General features: G+C 49.2%; 1 protein-coding gene across 2 annotated transcripts in view; it reads left to right on the top strand.

Annotated features, from left to right (window-relative positions):
* The window catches only part of babam2 (BRISC and BRCA1 A complex member 2), a 116,830-nt gene that overhangs the window by 5,661 nt on the left and 89,021 nt on the right, over nucleotides 1-22,148 (top strand). The window contains exons 3-4 of one of the 2 annotated variants that reach the window (XM_061260965.1): nucleotides 250-326; nucleotides 8,684-8,778. In XM_061260965.1, coding sequence (XP_061116949.1) covers nucleotides 250-326; nucleotides 8,684-8,778 — 172 coding nt within the window. Of the gene's footprint in view, nucleotides 1-249; nucleotides 327-6,228; nucleotides 6,299-8,683; nucleotides 8,779-22,148 lie in introns of those variants that run through there. The other variant, XM_061260973.1, reaches the window with a different exon arrangement.

Raw genomic sequence — 22,148 nt, 5'->3', positions numbered from 1 at the left:
GGAGTGGGCGGTCAGAGAGTGGCCACGCAGGGACTTGCAGAGAGTGTTCGACCGCGGCAGGTGACGTCACCGTTTGATGTGTCCCGACTCGGGGGCCGTAGCTCCAGGGTAACCTGGAGGTCAGCGCTGATTTGGAGCTGCCTTATCTCATCACCTGCCTCTCTATTTTCCGTGGTGGCTGTGGTTGTGATGTCACTGATGTTTTCTTTCTTCTTCCTCCTCCTCCTCCTCCTCGTCCTCTCTCTGCAGGTGTACCTCTCTGACCCCTGGGCCCTGCTGCGACCGCTTCAAACTGCACATCCCGTACGCGGGAGAGACGCTGAAGTGTAAGAGCTTTTTCCAGTCTGATTAACATTATTTATGGCCGGGGGGGGGGGGGGGGGGGTTCCTGACAGCACTGGTTTGGGAACTGGGCTTGTAACCGAAAAGTTTTGATTTGTTCCGATTCAATTAGATGTTGTACTCTTGAGCAAGGCACTGAATGTGCCATTGCTCAAGAGCCACCGTGCCACCAAACAGTACATTTGATTAGAATGTTCTCAAAGTGCTCTGTTCTGCTGTAAAAGTAGAAAATAGATTGAAGTGATTGATCCTTGAATGATTGTGCTAAATAACCCGTTGCTTTGAACCCCTGAATGAGGAAGCTGTTTGGTTTGGTGGAGTTGTCAATGCCTTCGGTGTCGAGTGCATAAATGGTTGGCATTTATATAGCGCCTTTATCCAAAGCGCTGTACAATTCATGCTTCTCATTCACCCATTCATACACACACTCACACACCAACGGCGATTGACTGCCATGCAAGGCGCTGACCATTTCGTCAGGAGCATTTGGGGGTTAGGTGTCGACACAGCCTGGGCGGGGGATCGAACCGGCAACCCTCCTACTGCCAGACGACTGCTCTTACTGTCTGAGCCATGTTGCCTCATGTCCTGTACAGTGAATAGATACATGAAAACAGACTGTAGGCCCAGTGTGACCACGATTGACTGAGCATGCTCTCTGCCTGCACTTTGGTTGTTATGGTATACAACAACAGACCAGAATATCTCCATTCACTTTGATCGACAGTTCGAGTCAACCACTTTGGCCCCTTATCCCTGGAATCCAGGTCAAGACTCTGGTTTTGTCCTGTTTCCAACAGAACAAGACGGCCTCCCAGAAATAAATCACGGGTCTTCTTGATCTTTATACATTTCAGAAAAGCCGCAAGATACCCGTGTGGCTGCGGTTGCCTCCGCTAAAAGATTGACAGTTGTAAACTGATTGATTGTTGTAAACTGAAAACACATCGTGAATTTGTTGACTTGGCACGACTTTTCAGCTTTGTTAGTGCCTGTCGTTTGGCAAGTGGGTCTGCCAGGCAGCAGAAGCAGCTCGGCACATGCTCAGTGCAGGCAGACCTTTTCAATATGGTTCTGGTTTTAATGCTAACCTAACGTAAACAGCTCTTTAAAATGGCCACTCAGTAAACAAAAGCCCTCTCTTTTGATTTAAAGCTGGCTGATGAGTCTGTGCCTATGGAAGGCTTCAGGAATCCACTGTTTCACCACAGGGCCGTTTAGATGTTTCTCAGGGCAAATATGGTTTTGGGCAATCAAAGAGCAGGCTTGGATGCTTTTAAATGGCTGTTCCAGTAATTGCTGTGAGTCATGAAGCAGATTCGGGTAACAGTCGCTCTTGGTGGCAGACACACACAGGCATATATACACGTGCATACACGCACACACACGCACGCACGCACGCACGCACGCACGCACACACACACACACACACAGGCAAATATACACACGCACACACACACGCACACACACACACACAGGCATATATACACACGCACACACACACACACACACACACACAAGCATATATACATGTGCATACACGCACACACACACACAGGCATATATACACACGCACGCACACACATACACAGGCATAAACACAAGTGCATACACACACAGGCACACGCACATACACACAGGCGTATACACACACACATATACACATGCATATACACACACCACCCACATGCATACAGACACACACATACATTCAAGCATGCTCACGCATACACACACGCACACGGGTATACACACACAGGCACACACACGGGCATGCGCACACACATACACATATACACACACACACACACACACAGTGGATGCTGGTCATTGTGCTCTCCATAATAAACAGTAGGGTAAGTCCCGTAAGAGTAATTACCCCAGTGCCAGGTATCTGAGTGAGTCAGCCATGTTACCATAACTCAGTATGTCCCATTGGCTCAAATTCTTCCTGATTACTTTTGCTGTTGGAAAAATATTATTTCAGCTGGGAGATTCTCAAGTATGATGCAGCTGTTGTTGCTGTGAGGAGTTGTCCATAACTGGGTGTTCGTCATTGCCTCTTGTCCCCAGGGAAACACATTCGGAAAGTAATAAAGTCGTTGGCTCTCTGGTGGGAGGAGCGACCGCCATTTTGACGAACGCAGTCCATATGACACAGTCAGACTGTGGAAGATTTGGAAGTTGGGGGGGTGGGGGGTGGGGGGAGCAGGGGCCAGATATTGAGGGTCACCTCCGGTCAGGGACGTGTGACAGAATACGAGTGGGCGGGACCGCCTACGGCTTTTTCTTATTCGTCGACGGTCTTGTCAGGACCAATCCCTCACAGTGCAGCTGGGAGGAGGAGTTTATTTCAGTGATGTGCATAGAGGCACACTGGAGTGCCTAAATATTAAGACATACTTTATTGAACCCTGTGGGGTAATTTGTCCTCTGCATTTGACCCATCCTAGTTATTTAGGAGCAGTGGGCAGCCACAGTGCGGCACCCGGGGACCAGCTCCAGTTCTGAGGCCTATGCCTTGGTCCAGGCAGGAGCAATGCTAACCTGATACGCGTGTGAGTGGGCGGGACTTCCTGGAGGACCGCCTATGGCTTCTTTTTATTCGCTGATGGTCTTGTCAGGGCCAATCACACACAGTGCTGCTGGGAGGAGGGGTTTATTTGGGGTCATCATTGGGTCGGCTGGAGCGCCCCGTCACCTGCCCCTTGGCGTCAAACAGGGCGGCACCCTGGCATGAACTGTACGTGCAAATAGCTGAGTCATCCAAGTGTCGGCATGGAAACAGTAGGGTTGGGTGGGGGCTTTGGGGATGTGGGGAATGACTTGATTACGTGTGTGTGTGTGTATATGTGTGTGTGTGTGTGCGTGTATGTGTGTGTGTGTGTATATGTGTGTGTATATGTGTGTGTGTGAGCGTGCGTGTGTGTGTGTGTGTTTGCGTGTGTATATGTGTGTGTGTGTGTGTGTGTGTGTGTGCGTGTGTGTATGCGTATGTATATGTGTGTGTGCATGTGTGTGTGCGTGTGCGTGTGTATATCTGCGTGTGTATATCTGTGTGTGTACGTGTGTGTGTGTGTGTGTGTGTATATGTGTGTGTGTGTGTATATATGTGTGTATATATGTGTGTATATATAAGGGGGCAACATGGCTCAGGCAGTAAGAGCAGTCGTCTGGCAGTCGGAGGGTTGCCGGTTCGATCCCCCGCCCGGGCTGTGTCGAAGTGTCCCTGAGCAAGACACCTAACTGCCAAATGCTCCTGACGAGCTGGTTGGCGCCTTGCATGGCAGCCAATCGCCGTTGGTGTGTGAGTGTGTGTATGAATGGGTGAATGAGAAGCATCAATTGTACAGCGCTTTGGATAAAGGCGCTATATAAATGCCAACCATTTATATATGTGTGTGCGCGCGCGTGTGCGTGTGTGTTCGCGTGCGTGCGTGTGTGTTAGAGGAGGCAGATCAGCTCTTTGGGGGCCTGTACTGCATGAGGTCTGGAATGTGAAACTCTTATCCTGTATCATACCTCTCTGTGTGGAAAAGTACTGATTTATTTTCTCTTTTCACCCTCTGTTCTGTAAAAAAGGACAGAGCGCGCGGAGAGGTAAAAATAGGCGCGCGCCGCGTAGCTAACATCACAACAGCGGAACAACGGAGGCTCTTGAATTAATGTCCCTCCCTCGCCATCGACCCCGTGTCCCGGAGGCCCGCCCCTCCGATGACATCACGGCGTTCCCGCGGCCCGGTGTGGGCTGATGGGAGCCCGGGGAGGGGGGGGGGGGGGCGGCCTCTTCCTGTCCGTAACGGAGGCAGCGGAACCGCTCTGTCCTTTTCCGCCCAAAAACCCAGCACGCTCCGTTACTCTCTGCATCTACGGGCAGGGGAGTCTTAAAGGGCCAGCTCGCTTTGTCACTTCTGACAAAAACCACATTGCAGTGCAAATTTATTTTCAAAAAAATTATTTCTTTTATTTTTACTGCACGCTCTCAGGAATAAAGTGACAGTGGAGGTATATTTTCGTATAATTTCCCGACATGTAGCCTGAAAGTACAGCAATGTTTCCTTTGGGTGCAAATGAGCACTGTATGTGTTTTCCAAGCAAAAATGCTACAAATATTGCTGGCTATAGATACAATTTGATGTGCCTATAGGGTACCACCCCAGCGACAAGTATTTGTGCCTTTTTAGGCACTTTTTGTACCTTTATTTCTGAGAGTGCACTGTATGTCCCTTGTAGTATATGTTTCACCATAGTAGAATACATGGTTTTTGAGACTAAGGCCAGAGACTCATGTACAAAAATGGATAGTCGGACCTCAGAAGAATGTTTAAGTTTTATTGTAGCCTATGTTTTCTATAGATGAAGGATGCTTTGGATATTTTCATAATCTTCTGATGGATGGCATTTTGGGGGAGTTTGTGGTCTTAATGCAAGAGAATAAACTTCACCTATAACTACAGGGGAGATTATACAGCAAATCCGCAAGCAGCTGAAAAAGTCTAGAATTTTCCATCAGATCCAAACCTTTTTTTTTTGAGTAACACGCATGTATGCACGCAAGCATAATTATAAGAGTACAGACATGAATTCTGCTTTTTCCTACATGACATTTACATGTAGGCACTTAGCTGACACCATTATCCAGAGTGACATTTTCTGTACAATCCATTTATTCAATTGCTTATTTGCCAAAGAAATTCAAGTGCTTTGCTCAACGGCTGTGCCCTACTTGGAATTTGAACCCGCAACCTCTGTTAGAAGTCCGGCTTTCTAACAGTTATGCTACACTGACACCTCATTCCCCCCATTCCAGCTGCCTCTTCTACTACTTGTTGTACACCTGCTAGTAACTGAAAATACGAGTGAAATATCCCCACCAATGTTCCCGTTCTCAGTTATAGTGCACTCAGAATAAAAGGTTATTTGGCACGACTTCACAGGAAGACTCTTCTTTCTTAGTTCTTTCTGGAACTCTCTACGGTAAGTGTGAAAAGTGTAAAAGGTCCAAGATTGAAGCATTCTGCCTGATATTGAGCCCTTGAACTACACACGGTTCCTCTATGGAGACACAGAGGAGCCTTTTTCGATCTCTCATTTTATGGAAAGCGCTCGTTTAGATGGTTTTATTGCTACTTCCATTTGACTATGTGTGCTGTTTATTGTTGTTCCGGCATAAGTGTATACTTTTTTATTATTACTCGCATTGTGCTTGCTAAAACCTTTTTTTTTTTACGTTTGTCATCAGATTAATCTACAAGGCCCACGTTTGTTCTTTGCGGTGAGAACTTCCTTTCAGTGCACTTTTTTCTGGTTATGGGTATGCACTTCATTGCGCGTCACTCTGGCTAATAGCATCCGCCAAATGCCAGTAATGTAAGGTACAGTTTTACCTCTCCCTTGTTGCAGTATCAGTGCAGTCAACATGATGCAGACTGAACGAACCAGACTGGCAGAGAAGTCATTGTGAAACCAGAAGCGTGATCGCATAATCGCTAACGTAATGGCTAACCCCTATAGATGAATCCTTTGTTTTGCAAAAAAACCCGTTGAAGCAAGGTCAAAACAGCAACCCATTAGCTGTATTCATGCTGTCATCCTGAAGAGTTTTGCAGCTTACTCACACTTTCTAGACCAAAAGATAACCGTTTTGTCTTCAAGGGAGCACGAAAATAGCACATCATTCCTGTCCGCACTAAACAAAAGAGTTCGCTGGAACTGCCCTCTTATTTTTCCGAAAGTGTGTGTTCGCGTTCCAGTTAGCAACGCTAGCCGCGCTAGCTCGCTCGCGCACCGCCGCCAGTTCGCCATCGGGAGAAAAGGGGCGGGGGGAAAAAATAGAAAATAAACGTTATCCATGTGTCCTTGTATTTTAAAATGACAGTGTTATACTGAGAAGTAAGGACTGGGGGAAGCGGTGGGACATGATGAATGTTGGCGGCGGTTTTTAGCGTGTTGCTAGGTATGAGCCTTGGCCAAGTTGGCTGCGCCGCGTGATAATGGGTAGAAAAACCTTACTATACAGACGTCGCTTTTCTCGAGGTCGCGGGGCAGGAGGGTGTTTTTTCTTTTTTAGACCATCTAGCAGACTGGTGGGCATCGTACGCCAGCTGATATACAGCTGACGCCTTTGTACCTTCCTTCTGAGCGGGGCAGGTCCATCTGCTGTTTCTTATTTCTGTCGAAAAGGCTCGAGCTGCTAAACTCTTAATCGATGAAAAATGTCTCCGCTCGCAAAAACCTAAATAGCAGGAATATTGAACATAGCCCCGCTGTAAAAGAAGACTTGTTTATTACCACTCAACTTTTCCCTGAAATCACAAAAAGAAGTTTCTCAGGTGCCACTGACCCAATCAATAGCTAAAGCTGAGTGGATGAACCAAACCAAAGAAAGAGGTGTACACAAAATTGTGTTTTATTGTCCGTGATTGGCAGCACAAAACCAGCCGTTTTGGCAGGGCCTTTCTCAGTGTGACTGAAAACAGCGTTGGTGGGTCGGGGGTGGGGGCATGGAGTATTTTAGACATCAGCACTCGATCAGTTGGGCTACAGGTCCGAGGGTAACTGTACAGTATTTAGTATGGATGCAAAGAAGTACGTTGACCTTGTAGCAAGCAATTTATTCAAGCAAATGTGGTTAGAAAGGCCTGTGTCTCAAGACAGATAATACCCAATAATACTTGCATTGTAATGCAGATTGACTTGCAGATTGTCAAAAGGCAGTATGGTGAATTTGTACCCTATACATCACTGTATTACGTAGAGATATGTCCCATCTCATCCTGTCCAACGGACTTTCATACATCTTATACTTGTCTGTGCAAGTATAACCATTACAGACACTGATTTGTCCCTCTCTCAATAACACTCATTAATAAGCAATTGGAGGGGGACGGATAGATAGATAGAGACACACAGACGGACACACAGACGCGACATGGCTCAGGCTCAGGCAGTAAGAGCAGTCGTCTGGCAGTCGGAGGGTTGCCGGTTCCATCCCCCGCCCGGGCTGTGTCGAAGTGTCCCTGAGCGAGACACCTAACCCCCAAATGCTCCTGACGAGCTGGTCGGGGCCTTGCATGGCAGCCAATCGCCGTCGGTGTGTGAGTGTGTGTATGAATGGGTGAATGGAGAAGCATCAATTGTACAGCGCTTTGGATAAAGGCGCTATATAAATGCCTGCCATTTACCATTTACACCTAGATGGACAGATAGATGGATGGATAGAGTATGGGTGGGGTTTTTTGTGTGTTTATATTTAATGTACGTGTTTTTTATAATCTGTGAACTATGAATGTGAAATGTGAGATGTCTTGTTTTTTTATGCAGTAGGGTCTCTGAGCCAAGACCATTTTCTCCTTTAGGAGGCAATAAAGAAAACCTCAACCGTAACCCTCTCTCCGTGTAGCCATACTGTATTAGCATGTAATAAGCGTGTTATTGCTGCAGAGGTTACACTGGTGCATTTTTTCGTGTTACGGGTCTTGTGTCTGTGTCATACACTAAATGCTTTTATGAGATGTAATTTTGGGTTGAGGTTACATTGGGGTTAGAGCTATGACGGTTCTAAATACCCATGGGGGGAAAAAAAAAAACCCATCATAATTACAGTCATCACTGTAGATGTGTCATCGTGGCTAATTAGCCATTTAATCTAAATCAGGTCCAGATCTGATGTTTAAAAAAAAAAAAAAAATCACCCAGAGTGATTCATGAGGAATATGCTTATTATAGACACTGTCAGCAGCTTAGAGATGTGTACAGCTGATTGGAGGGAGGCCTTGTCACCTCCTCGTTAATTAACTGTGCTTCGTTAGTGACTTCCATGTAAGGGAGTTCCTCCGTTATTTCCTACGGAGTGTCTAGAACTGGGGTCCCCCGTCTTGTCCGAAAAGGTCCGGTGTGGGTTCAGGTCTTTGTATGAGCCCAACGCTATGACACCTGATTCAGGTGGTTGATGGTTGATGGTTGAAGTTGAAGTAACGTGATTAGTTAATTAGTTGAATCGGGTGTTATAGTGCTGGACGAAAACAAAAAACCTGCACCCACACCAGCCCCTTTTGGACCAGATTCGGCACTGGTCTGGACGCTCCATGTTGTAAAGATTTTCCTGTGTAAATGTGTGAGTTCATTTACATTCTCTGTTCAGTTTTGTGTTGATGTGTTTATTCAAAGTTAACATGTGAAATGTGTCAATGGAGTGTTGCCTGTTATTGTGCTCGTCAGTGTTCATATCCAGTTCTGTGTGAATGTGCTGTTGAGGGAAGTTCCATCTGAGCGCCTGAGCGTTAGTTGATTGGTTGCCTGATTTGATTGACGTATGGCCCTTCCCCCTTCCCTGTCCCAGGGGACATCATCTTTAACGCCCGCGATCCCGAGCTGCCCCCGGACTTCATCTTCGGGGAGGATGCCGAGTTTCTACCGGAACCTTCCGAGCTCCCGGTGAGTGGTCCGTCTGTCCGTCTGTCCGACCACCTGTCCTGTCCCGTCCTGCGTGCTCATTGGCGGTTTGAGCGGCAGACCAAACGATCGACGTGGATACGCACAGAAAGCTCGCGCTGGTAAAAAAAAAAAGGGTGGTGGCATGTGTAATGGGGGGGGGGGGGGGGGGGGGGCCTGCCCGCTGTATTCCCCCCGCGGTGGCAGACTTTGGGCCCAGGTCCGGCTCTTACGGACTCCTGGGGTTCGACTTTCACGGTCCAAACTTGTGGAGGACTGAGAGGAGGGGGAAAAAAAAGGAAAGAAAAACGGGCCGCGTTCTACTGAATAATTGGCGCGGCGTTTATTTGGACGGGCAGATCTGTGTGATGTCTGAAGCGAGGGCAGCGCGGATTTCGTGGCGGTTTGGAAAGCCACCATCGCAGCTGTCACGTCCGCGTCTCGTGTGAAATCGGGGCCCGGCGCTCCGCAACGACACGTTTTTTCCGGAAGTTTCCGCCGCCAGACCACGCCGAGGTTTGAGTGGGAGGCACCAGGTGGAGATGATCCTGGCTTTTCCTCTTTTCCCCTCTGCGGTTCTGGGTCGCCCTTTGATTTCGCCACGTGAAAGGTCAGGGCCTGGCTTTCCCCCCCGGGTGACTCCGCGCTTACCCGAACGCGCGGAAGTTCCGCCGCAAATCGACTCGCCATCTGCCAGTGGACGAGTCACAGATTCGCTCGGTCACTTTTCCTTTTTTCCCCCCCCCATTTAACAGTTTTATTTGGGAGTGAGTCAAAGCCACGCGGCGTTTGATGTGTGACTTGGTGCTTCTGCCTCCCGCTTCCTGGGAAAACGTCGCTCACGGTAGCGGCTTTGTCGCCGTGACGCGTCTCCCCGTTGCTCTCCCCTCGTGCGTGGCACAGGTGTGCCACGGGTTGTGCCACCTCTTAAGTCGCTAAACTTCCGGATAAAAATAACAACAAACGGATCCCGGAAATTGGCAGCGAAGAGGCATAGCTAATTAGCGGTGCTGTTGTTTACTCCAGAAGAGGCGCTAAATCGATGGCCCTTTCAGCGGTTTCGACTTCTCTTTAACTCGGCGCAGAAGTGTGATTTCTGCCATTATTATGCAGCGATGAGTCAGACGCCATATCTGACCGAGAGGCCTCCAGTGTTCCTGTGACGAAGGCGCGTTGGTGAATTATATAAGTGGTATTTATAATCCCGCTCTGCCTGCCATCCCTCCTCCTGGAGGAAAACCGTAGGTTGTAGTACGCATCGCAAGGAAAGATAAACAGTTCCGCAAATAATAGATCTTCGCGTGCATTGTCTGAACTGAACCGCGTACAAAAAAAGGCCTCTTTAGAATGTTCCAGAAGAAAGGGAACGGAAGGTTTCCCCCGCTTTATTGTGAGGTTAGATTTGATCTGATGAGGTAAGGGAGAGAGAACTGAACTGTGGGTAAAGGGATGGGGCACTCAGACGGTGGAGGGGACGTAATGTAGGTAACATTGAGACAACTCGATATTGTCATATTTTGAGTGATATCAGGGAATAGACTGCTCTAATCTCTCTCTCTCTCTCTCATACTCTTCTCACACACACTCTCACACTCTTTCTTACTCTCTCACACACTCTTTCTCAATCACACACTCTCTCTTTCTCACACACACACTCTCATATTCTTTCTCACACTCTCTCACTCTCACACACACACTCTCTGACTCTCTCACACACTCTTTCTCAATCACACACTCTCTTCCTCTCACACACACTCTCTCTCATATTCTTTCTCACACTCACACACTCTCTTCCTCACACACACACTCTCTCATATTCTTTCTCGTTCTCTCACACACTCTCTCTATCTCTCTCGCACACGCTCATATTCTTTCTCAAAGTCACACTCTCTTTCTCTCTCTATCTCTCTCTCATATTCTTTCTCGTTCTCACACACACACACACACACACACACACACACTCTCTCTCTCTCACCCTAGTGCCTCAGCAGTTGGCAGTGTGGCCGTGGTGATGCTCAGAGTGGGCAGCGGGTGGTGGTTAACAGGCTGGAGGCCTGGTCCACTTTAGACACAGTAATAAGCAGTGATGAAGCTATAAAGCAAAGCATTTATCCTGGCCTTTGGAGTCCATCCCGTTTAAGCTCCACTGTCCATCCTGATTTTCATTTTACACTATTTTAATTGTTGATTGTTATAGGGCAGTGGTCAGGGAACAGGTTCAAGCACACCTGGTGAGGCTAGATTCAACGCACTGCCCTAATAGATTAGTTAAAACAGGAGTATCAACAAAAGCTAGTAGGCTTCATGGCTGTCCAGGTCGAAGGTCGAAGAATGAATGATTGACAGTCACAACAAATTAATTGTATTCATCTGGAATTGAATACTAATGTGTAAAAATGTGTATGTCGGGAGAGTACAAATTCACAGAAATTAGCTGAAGAAACACCTCTATTTTATGGTCGCACATACAGTATCGTCCTCCAGCAACACGTTTCTTTCACAATGGAGTTGCAGCCCAAGGCTGGACAGCCTGCCAAGCACAGATCTGCTGCCATTAGCTCCCCCAGACCTGATTAGCTGAGATGGACAGGAGGTTGATAACACGGGACTCCATCGGGGCCAGTGAGAGTGTGTGAAACACTGCAGAATGTAGCCTTACGCACACACAATCTCATGCACGCACACACGCTAACACATACACGCTCACACACACACACACACACACACACTAACACTAACACACACACAGTCTCACGCTCTTTCATGACCACACATACACACACACAACCATGCACGCTTGCACACACGCACACACACACACACACACACACACACACACACACACACGGACCTGTACACACACACACAGACACCTAACACACACACACGGATGTGTGCACAAACACACACACACACACAGACACCTAACACGCACACACCTAACACACACACACACACACGCACACACCTAACACACACACGCGCACGTGCACACACACAAACACACACACACACACACACAGACACCTAACACACATACACGCATACACACACACACACACACACTCTCACACACACACACACACGGACGTGTGCACAAACACACACACACACACACACAGACACCTAACACATACACGCACACACACACACACACACTCTCACACACACACACACGGACGTGTGCACAAACACACACAGACACCTAACACACATACACGCACGCACACACACACACACACACACACGCACACACCTAACACACACACACATGCACACACCTAACACACACACACGTGCACGTGCACACACACAAACACGCACACACACACACACACACACACAGCGGACTGAAGGCATGGGAAAAGTTGCCTCAGTGTGGAAAAATCCCAGTGAAGCAGCAGCAGCAGCAGCAGACGAGCCGGTCAGACGCTTGGAACGGAACGCCGGTGTTATTGTTATTTTTAACGTCATTACGAGCGCTAAAATTGGTACTCTCAGGCTATTTCTGAGGCGCCGCAGCTGACAAAAAAAAATTCCCCCAGTTGTGTCAGAGTCTGCTGCTCCCCCCGTCTCATAAATCCGGCTGAAAACAAGGGGAAGCACCTCTCACCACCCCCCCCAGCCTCCCAACCCCCCCAGCGCCCCCCCTCCCCCCCCCCGGCAGGCCAGCGCTCGCAACCCTACTCCTGCCGGGGCAGTCGTAACGCCTCTTTTTCCCAAGCCTGTTTTTCCAGCTGGGCCGTCGAGCTTTTGGGCCTTTTTAAAAAAATATATTTTTTAAACAATTCCCTCCTTTATCTCTTTCTCTATCTGCAGATTTGTGGATTGCCCCCTACTCCCCCCCCCCCCCCCCCACCCCCCCCCTTACGAGTGTTTTTGTTGCCCTCCTGGTACCGCAACAACGGTCCTTATTCACGGAAAGCCGAGCTTAATCATCCCATCTCGCGCCTGAGTCACTGTGAGTCAACCTATTTGTCTCGTTTGAGGCCGAAAGGAGGGCACGGAAGCAGATCGGATCGGCAATTAAGCGGCCTTTCAGCGGGCACACGCGTTCTTTCTCGCGCGGGGGGACTGCGCGAGGGCTGGTCACCGCTCTGTCCCGATGGTGAGTGACGCGGCGTGAAAACGTGCGGCCGCTGGGCTTTGTTCGGAAGGCCCTTCCGCGCCGGGAGGAAAGGCATCTGAAGCACGTTAGCTCGTTAGCCCGTTAGCCCGAGCAGGTCCGCAGAGGCTTTGATCTCCCGGAGTGCGTGGCCCGTTGCTTCGGTTGAGCACTTTAGATTTCAGACAGAGATGGGTCTCAGACGGGCTGCAGCGGTGTGTGGCGGAGCTAAGTGAGGCGAACTCACGCACACACACACACACACACATACATGCTCACACACACACACACACATACACGCTCACACACACACGCACACACACATACACGCACACACACATACACGCTCACACACAAACACACACACACACATACACACACACACGCACACACACACACACATACACACACACACACACGCACACACACATACACGCACACACACATACACGCTCACACACACATACACGCTCACACACAAACACACACATACACACACACACGCACACACACACACACATACACACACACACGCACACACACATACACGCACACACACATACACGCTCACACACAAACACACACACACACAAACACACACACACACACACACATACACACACACACGCACACACACACACACATACACGCACACACACATACACGCTCACACACACATACACGCTCACACACAAACACACACACACACATACATTCTCACACACACATACACACACACACACGCTCACACACACACATACACACACACACACGCTCACACATAGACTCATACACACACACACACACACACACACACACACATACACATACACACACACACAAGTATACACACACACACACACACATACACATACACATACACACAAGTATACACACACACACACACACATACACTACTGTTTACTCTTCATAAACAGCTGCTTTAATTGGCAGAAGCCTGTGTTTTCCCAAGCCCCAAACACACACACACACACACACACACACACAGGCCAATAAACACCTGTGCTCCAAGTCCAGCTCCTCGCGCTGCTGTTGTGCTTGGAGCGCGACTGACAGTTTTCCATGCCCCATTCCGCCCCGGAGGCCTGAAATTCCCCCTCTCCCTCCCCCGCCGCACAGAATTCCCGCTGCCTCAGCACAAAAAACGCCGTCTTGTTTACAGTCTGCGGAGGTTATTATTAGATCCAGACATTTTGTTTCTCTTTCCCTTTTCCGAACATTTGTATGGCAGCCGTGCGATATTCGCGCGCGACTCCCCGCTGTGCGCGTTTCACCTCCTCTCCTCTGGGACCCGGCGTGCGAAGCCATGAAAATCCTCACAACAAATCAATTAAATACTTTTTTTTTCTTTCTTTCCTTCTTTCTTCTGTTTGTTTGCCTGGCAGGAAACCGCTACTCGTAAAGACTGCTGGTTAATTGGGGGGGGGGGGGGGGGGGGATGATGACCTGGGGGTTAATGAGGTCACTTCCTGTTCGGCGTGGGTTGTGGGATAGGTCGCCGGCGCGGCCGTGTTTGCCCCGCCGCATTCCTGCGTTGACGGCAGGTTGGGGCCGGTCCGTGAGCGGGGTCAGCGCGCGTTGTTACGGGTTAATGTGTAAACCGCGCTAATGTGCCGGGAGCTGCCTCTGAGGACTCCGTGTTCTGTCTGCGAGGCACAGTGCCGTCTGGGTTCTGTCTCTGGGGCCGCCTGTAGCCTGCAGCCCGGCGGCTAAGGTACGTGACTGGGACCCGGAAGGTTGGTGGTCCGAACCGCAGTGTGGCCTCGGTGAGATCGATGCTGTTGTGGGCCCTTGAGCGAGACCCTTAACCCCACATTGCTCCAGGTGGGATTGTCCCCCCGGCTTAGTTTTAATCACCTGTAAGCCTCCAGTCGCCCAGAGTATCGACCAAATGTCGCCGTGACCGGCGGCGTCCGTTGCACATCATCCGTCAAAGGGACGCTCTGTCGCTGGACTATGGCGTTGACAGGAGCTACGTCACTGCTAAAACTATCAACACAACAGTTTAACAGTGACAGTTCTAATGGACAGTCTCATCTGTGGCCATCTTCTGTTAGATAAACAACGGGAGATGGTTATCAGCTAAGAAATCTAGATTTATATGTAGAGTTGTTTTTGGCAAAACTCTAAATAAATAATTATGTCAGCCAGGATAAATAGATAAGTATCTGTCTGTCATTGATATGTGGCGAGAGCCAGCTTGCTGCTTTGGGTAAAAAAACAACTTAAAACTGGCTGAGCCTGACAAAGATGTTTACCAGGGAGCAGTATTGTATAGCACACAGGCAATTTCTGCGGCGATGATGACACTTTCGTAATGGTGTTCTCACAATGGACAAAGCCGTGTCAAGCAAGGACAGTGACACTGTTTTTCTGTTCCTGAAATAAATGTTCAGATTTCCCTCGGAAAAATCACACAATGCTGGTCCAATATCTCCTGTGTGCAAAGTCTCGTATTGGTGAAGAAACGTTGAGAGGGCACATTCAGCAAATGGGCCATTTTTTTAAAGAAATTGTGGCGAAAAACAAGAGGTCTTACGTAAGAACATTGCAACCTCTCGCAGGTTTCTTCCGCAAAATGTTGCCGTTTTAGTTCACACTCGAGCCAAGGTGGACAGTGTCCGTAAACCTAACGAGGTCCCGACCTGGCGAACTGGAGGAACGTCAGGCACGGAAAATTGTCTCCGGGTCCTATTCGCACATGTCGCCGACGTGGAAAATCTCCAGAACGCTTAACGGGTTAAGATGCATGTGTGAAACAGGATTAAGTCTAAGGCAGTGGGGCTAGGTTGGCGAAGTGCAGTGAGCTTTAGAATTATTCTTTTTTATTTTTTACCGTCACTAATTATCTTGTGGTCCATTTTTAACACAGTCGTGTGGGAAGAGATGACTGATTAAAGGATATTAATTACTCCTGTCGCACTTTGAAGCAGTGGGAGAAATTTAATGGCACAAAAATACCAGGCACAAGAGAGATGGTGGAAGTTTTGCATTTGGAATATTTTTTTTTTTTATATGTTCAATTTCTTAACAGTACAGACATTTTTTTCTTTAAACATTCAGCCAAAACTCCATTTGGATACTTAAAAAAGAAATTCAGGTTTTTTGGAATGTTTTTGCTCAGAGTTCCTAGTTCCCAGAGTTCTAGAATTCCATTGCTTTCAGTCACCAGTAGTGATTGTTACATCGGCATTAGAGTGTTCAGCGAAGAACATTCAGTCCTGTTCGGAACATTCTAATCGCATACAGTCCCCTCCAAAAGTATTGGAGCAGCAAGGCCAATTATTTTGTTTTTGCTACACACTGAAGACCATCGAGTTTCAGGTCAAAAGATGAACATGAGATGAGATGACAGATCAAATTTCAGGTTTCATTTCCTGGTATTTTTATCTAGGTTTGTTAAACAACTTGGAACATATCCATTTTTTGTAACAGACCGCCCAATTTATTATTTATTTTTATTTATTTATTTTGACCTTGCTGTTCCAATACTTTTAGAGCGGACTGTATTTGCGATCTTGCACCTTAAAGGGGTATGGATACGACGCCAGGAGTCTACCGTCTGAGGTCCCTAGCCATTTTGCTCCATTGCTTCCTCTGACTGGAGCGTTCTATAAAGTGAATGATGTCCCATGGTAATGCCTCACTCCCTTATGTGAAGCAGCCACTTTGGTTAATTGCCTTGAATCTGTCTTTCAGGATTTATCTTTTTTTTTTTTCTTCCCATGATGCTCTTGGATCTGGGTTAATGGCAGCGGTGTAAGGGGCCGTGTTTTCACGGTAAGCCCGTGTGTGTGTGTGTGTGTGTGAGCGTGTGTGTGTGAGAGTGTGTGTGAGTGTGTGTGAGTGTATGCGTGTGTGTGTGTGTGTGTGCCGCGAGTGGGTGGGTGGGTGGGGAACGCAGAAGTGCTCTCGCAGAAGTGGGTGTGTGGGCGAGTCGCTCATGACATCCGCCGTGCGCCTGGCGGTAACCGCGCGGGCAGCGAAAAGCCGCCGTCGCCATGGTTACAGCCCTGGAGTCTGTCCTTATTTTTTTATTTATTTCATTTTTTTTTTGTCCTGCGTTCATTTCGCTGCTTTTTATGTGGCGAAAGGAGTTTCACAAAGAGGACCCCAACTCCCCCCCCCCTTACGCACACACACACACACACACACACACACACCCCACACACACACACACACACACACACACACGCCACCGCCCAACAGCCGGCCGTGTGAGAACTGGAGCCCCATACGTTGGCTGAGTGCTGTTTAGATGTGCACTGCGAGGGTCAGAGCCCTTCAGATCTGGAACACTGCATTCTCTGCTGCTCTGTCAGATAATGCATCTCGGTGCCGTCTCTAAAAATATACCTGGGCTACACAATATGCAAACGCAACATCGCCTCCTGCAGATACGCTGTGATCAAAGGGGCCCACGAGTGTTGTGGTAGGACGAGGGCCCCTGAGCAGTATTCTTTCAAGGGGGGGGGGACCAGAGTTTCAGCGAAAGGGCCTTTATACTTCAGAAAATATATAAAGATGTAGATATGTAACATCGCAAACTTCTGAAAGCCGCCTTGTGATCTCGCGATCGCCTAGAGAGGTCATTCTTTCTCTTGTGAATTTCAAATTTGATAGGCCATAAAATGCGCTTGCTATATGCCTGCAAATAAAGACGGTATGTAAGTATCTGTGAAGATTACTTCTTATAGGGCTTCGAGTCATTCTATTTCACTATTAAACAGCCGAGCAAGCCTGTCAAATAATGAATTTACTTACCCTTAGCAAGGGACTGTTATGTTGTTGGTAAATATTTAAATGAACATACTCCGCTGTGAAATGTATTCTGCGTTCCAGTTCCAATAGGGGACATTTTGAACACCTGGGCAGTTAATTATTTGTTTGATTCGGTTTGTTCAGCAGCACCAACCTACCAAAGATTAAAAGCAGCAAAGCGCTGGGTATGTGTTCCGTTTCTGCCATGGCTGTGTGCCGCTCACTCACTTATCCTTGTACTTGTGCGTATTGTGTGTATGTGTGTATGTGTGTATGTGTGTATGTGTGTGTACAGTGTGTGTCCATGCCTGTGTGTGTGTTCAGTGTGTGTCCATGCCTGTGTGTGTGTGTGTGTTCAGTGTGTGTCCATGCATGTGTGTGTGTGTGTATGTACAGTGTGTGTCCATGCCTGTGTGTGTTCAGTGTGTGTCCATGCCTGTGTGTGTGTGTATGTACAGTGTGTGTGTGTGTGTGTGTGTGTGTGTGTGTACAGTGTGTCTCTGTGTGTGTTTATGCCAGGGCAGCTGGGCGGCAGGTTATTTCCCAGCATTCCTCTGGGGCAGGGTAATTAGTGAGTGCCAGACCCAGGTGCACTGAGGGCAGGGCAGCAGAGGGCATCACTCTGCACAGCCTGGGCAGGAATGCCACGAGGATACCATCAGAGCCTGCTGCACACAGTGTGTGTGTGTGTGTGTGTGTGTGTGAGTGTATGTGTGTGAGTGAGTGTATGTGAGTGTATGTGAGTGTGTGTGTGCGCGTGTGTATGTCTGTGTGTGTGTATGTGAATGAGTGTGTGTGTGTGTGCACGTGTATGTATGTGTGTGTGTGTGTGAGTGAGTGAGTGAGTGAGTGAGTGAGTGAGTGAGTGTGTGTGTGTCTCTGTATATGCGTGTGTCTCTGTATATGTGTGTGTCTCTGTATATGTGTGTGTATGTACGTGTATGTGAGTGAGTGAGTGAGTGAGTGAGTGTGTGTGAGTGTGTGAGTGTGTGTGTATGTGTGTGTGTGTGTGTGTGAGTGAGTGAGTGAGTGTGTGTGTCTCTGTATATGTGTGTGTATGTATGTGTATGTGAGTGAGTGAGTGAGTGAGTGAGTGAGTGAGTGAGTGAGTGTGTGTGTGTGTGTGTGTGTGTGTGTGTGTGTGTGTGTGTGAGTGAGTGAGTGAGTGAGTGAGTGTGTGAGTGAGTGTGTGAGTGAGTGTGTGAGTGAGTGAGTGAGTGAGTGAGTGAGTGAGTGAGTGAGTGAGTGAGTGAGTGAGTGAGTGAGTGAGTGAGTGTGTCTGTGTGTCTGTGTGTGTGTGTGTGTGTGTGTAGACGCTCTCCCCCCTGACCTGGTTCCCGCTCGCGGTGAGCTCACGTTGGGCTGTTCCAGCAGCAGACGGCCGGGGAGGGACAGGCCCGGGCTCGCCTGTTACACAAGACACGGCAGCTCCCCCTTCATCCGAACGGGCCTTACCCGCTAAATAAGGGTTACAGCACACAATGTGCCGCATTTACTGCCTCTTCTTTTTAATTCTGTTTTTCAAAAATAACTCGCTGTTAACTGTAGATGTGTAATCTAATGACATCATTTTTTTATTTTTTTTATTTTTTTTCTGTGTAATTCTCTAATTGTAGTTTTTGTTGCCGTGGCGAACAAAGGGCAGCTTAGTGTTGCTTCGGTAACGGGCTTAAGTGTTCCGCAACAGCGGTGGGACGTCTGTGAGGAACCCTGAACACCTTGTGGAGATGAAAGCGAATATGGAAGATGGAAATATGGAGATATAGAGGTGAGCTCAGGCCGTGTGCCCTCAGTGGGCTCGGCGTGCGGTCTGTAGCCCGATCGCGTGGTCTGTAGCCCTGTAGCCCGATCGTGTGGCCTGTAGCCCGATCACGCGGTCTGTAGCCCGATCACGCGGTCTGTAGCCCGATCACGCGGTCTGTAGCCCGATCGTGTGGCCTGTAGCCCGATCACGCGGTCTGTAGCCCGATCACGCGGTCTGTAGCCCGATCACGCGGTCTGTAGCCCGATCGCGTGGTCTGTAGCCGGATCGCGTGGTCTGTAGCCCGATCACGCGGTCTGTAGCCCGATCTCGCGGCCTGTAGCCCGATCGCGCGGCCTGTAGCCGGTCTATTTCGGAACAGCGCATTAGCCACGATGTGATTGGCTAACTTAGCCCGGGCCGAACGTGCGCCGCACGCGCCTACGGACGAGCCGGCTTGAGCCGACCCGTTTCAGACGGTACCGATTGACGGATTAAACGGCGTTACTCATGCAGGTCTCAGGGTGCTATGGGGCGCGTTCGGTTCATAGACTGCGTGCACAATGCGGACAGACCGACTGCGGCGTCGCCCGTTGACATTGCACGGGCTCGTGAAAAGTGCTGCGAAACCGCGGGAATCTCGCCATGCTTGGCGCTGTCAGTTGGGGAAAGGGTGGGGGGGCCCTTACTGTATTCGGTCGTGACGTCTGGGATCCAGGTCGTCCGCTGAGTGCGTCAATACAGTGAGGAGCAGTGATGCGAACGGTCCCCGATTTATTTTGCCATTGACTTGCGTTGAAACGGGTGGCTGAAACATCTACAGGCGGTCGGGAGTCAGCAGGGCCAGATGCAGCGTGATTGGACGGGAGGATCTGCCCAGAATTCCCCTCTCGGACGGCCTCTCTTCCTGACGGAACAGGCCGACGGGGCCCCTTTGCTTACTGTACGCCCGCGTCGCCCTCGAGCTGAGACTTATGTGCTCCAGAGACTTTGGGATTACGGAAATTTATAGGGAGAAAGCTTTCTTCGCATTTCTCACATAGCTTCTACGCAAGTACATAAAGAATATTTATAGTCTCGCCTTTCGCATAGCGAATAAATAAGTCATCTTGGGTTTTTTACACGTCTGTGGGGGGCAGGGGGGGGGGGGGGGGGTTGTCTGGACCGCGGGGCTCGGACACGGCGGAATGGGGGCTTCATGTCTGCAGATCAGTCTGCGGACGGCTTCACCGCAACGAGGACTGCCCCAGGGCCTGTAGTTCATAACGACGGGTAATAAAGCGACATTTTATATCCCGGTATCAGTATCGCCAAACCTGGCACACGTTCAGCCCTGCTTCTGGCTTTCATATTGACGAGAGCGCGCTGTGAAGTATATATTTATATATATATATATATATTTATGTAACGTAACGTTTATCATGGTGAAAATGCGCCGTGTTGCAGCGGCTCTGCCGTTTCGGTGTCCTGCGTTAATGCGGCGGTTTTCGGGGGGATTTCGTGAGTAACTCTGGGGGATTATGTCTGAGCGGGTGTGGAAGCTGACGTCCCCCCGGTTCACCTCCGCCGTTCGAATCGGGGCGAGGCGGCGGTGTCTCTCTGAGCCGATTCAGACGGTTAAACCTGCTCGTGTTTCGCAACTAAAACTTTTTTTTATTTTTTTACCTGCTGTTCTGAATGTTCAGGGAACAGTGCCGTTGGTTTTATTGGCGCTCGCCCCACGTTATTTATTAGCTTTATTGGGGCAGCTTGCTGATTCGTGGTTAAAAATAGGTCGGAATGCATTTTGGGTCAGGGCAGGGGTTTCTTTGACATTACGTTAGTTATTTAGCTGACGCCTTTATCCAACGCAACTGACAGTTGATTAGACAAACCAGGGGACTACCCCAACCCCCCCCCCCCCGGAGGACGGGGTGGTTAAGGGCCTTGCTCAAGGGCTGTGGAGATCTTACCTTGGCTACACTGGAGCTTGAGCCACCAACCTTCCATGTCCCGGTCATGCGCAATAGCTATTAGGCTACAGGCGACCCCTTTTATAATTTTATTTGATGGGGTTTTCTGTTCTGGAGCCAGTTTGTGCTCCTGCTGAGTTGATGAAGCTGCGTTAAGGTAAATCAGTTCGGCCAGGAAAGAAGAAAAAAAAAGAAAAAGAAAAGAAAAGGCTCCTCTGAACTCAGTCTTGACTTCCTGCGGTGAGTGATTAACCGTTAACCGAACGACTGCTCCCAAACTTCTGACGCTCAGCGGCAAACGCCGGGAGGGTGCAGTTTCCCATCAGCCACCAGGCTGACGCCGGGGCACCCCTGGGGGGGCCGCACCCTGGGACCACCCCCCCCCCCCCCCCCATTGTGTGCGAGGACCATGTGGCGAGATAGGGGAAGTGAACTCACAATGGGATTCTGGGAGGTCAAGGACGGGAGGGGTCCGCTCGAGGCCTCCCATTCGCTGACAGGGATACGGCCGGGATTGGCTGCTGGGAAGGACCAGAGCGGGACAGGGTAGGGGGACAGGGAACGGGGGAAGAGTGCTGCTGGGAAGTGTGGAAGGAGAGGGGGATGGGGGGAGGAGGAGTTGGAAGAGAGGAACTCTTCTGAGAGTCATTCTCAGGTGCACCGCCAGTTACATGGAATTTATTGGAACCCCTTTTCTGACCGAAAATATCCTTCCTAGTTGTTCCAAACAACTGTGTTTAAACATTACCCAAGTCCTGGGGGGGACAACTCATTTTCTGTGAAACGTTTGTTT

This window comes from Conger conger, chromosome 1 (genome assembly GCF_963514075.1).
Source record: "Conger conger chromosome 1, fConCon1.1, whole genome shotgun sequence".
In the NCBI taxonomy this organism is placed as follows: Eukaryota; Metazoa; Chordata; class Actinopteri; order Anguilliformes; family Congridae; genus Conger; species Conger conger.
Note: the sequence above shows the minus strand (reverse complement) of the source record. Positions and strands in the feature narration are given on the sequence as shown.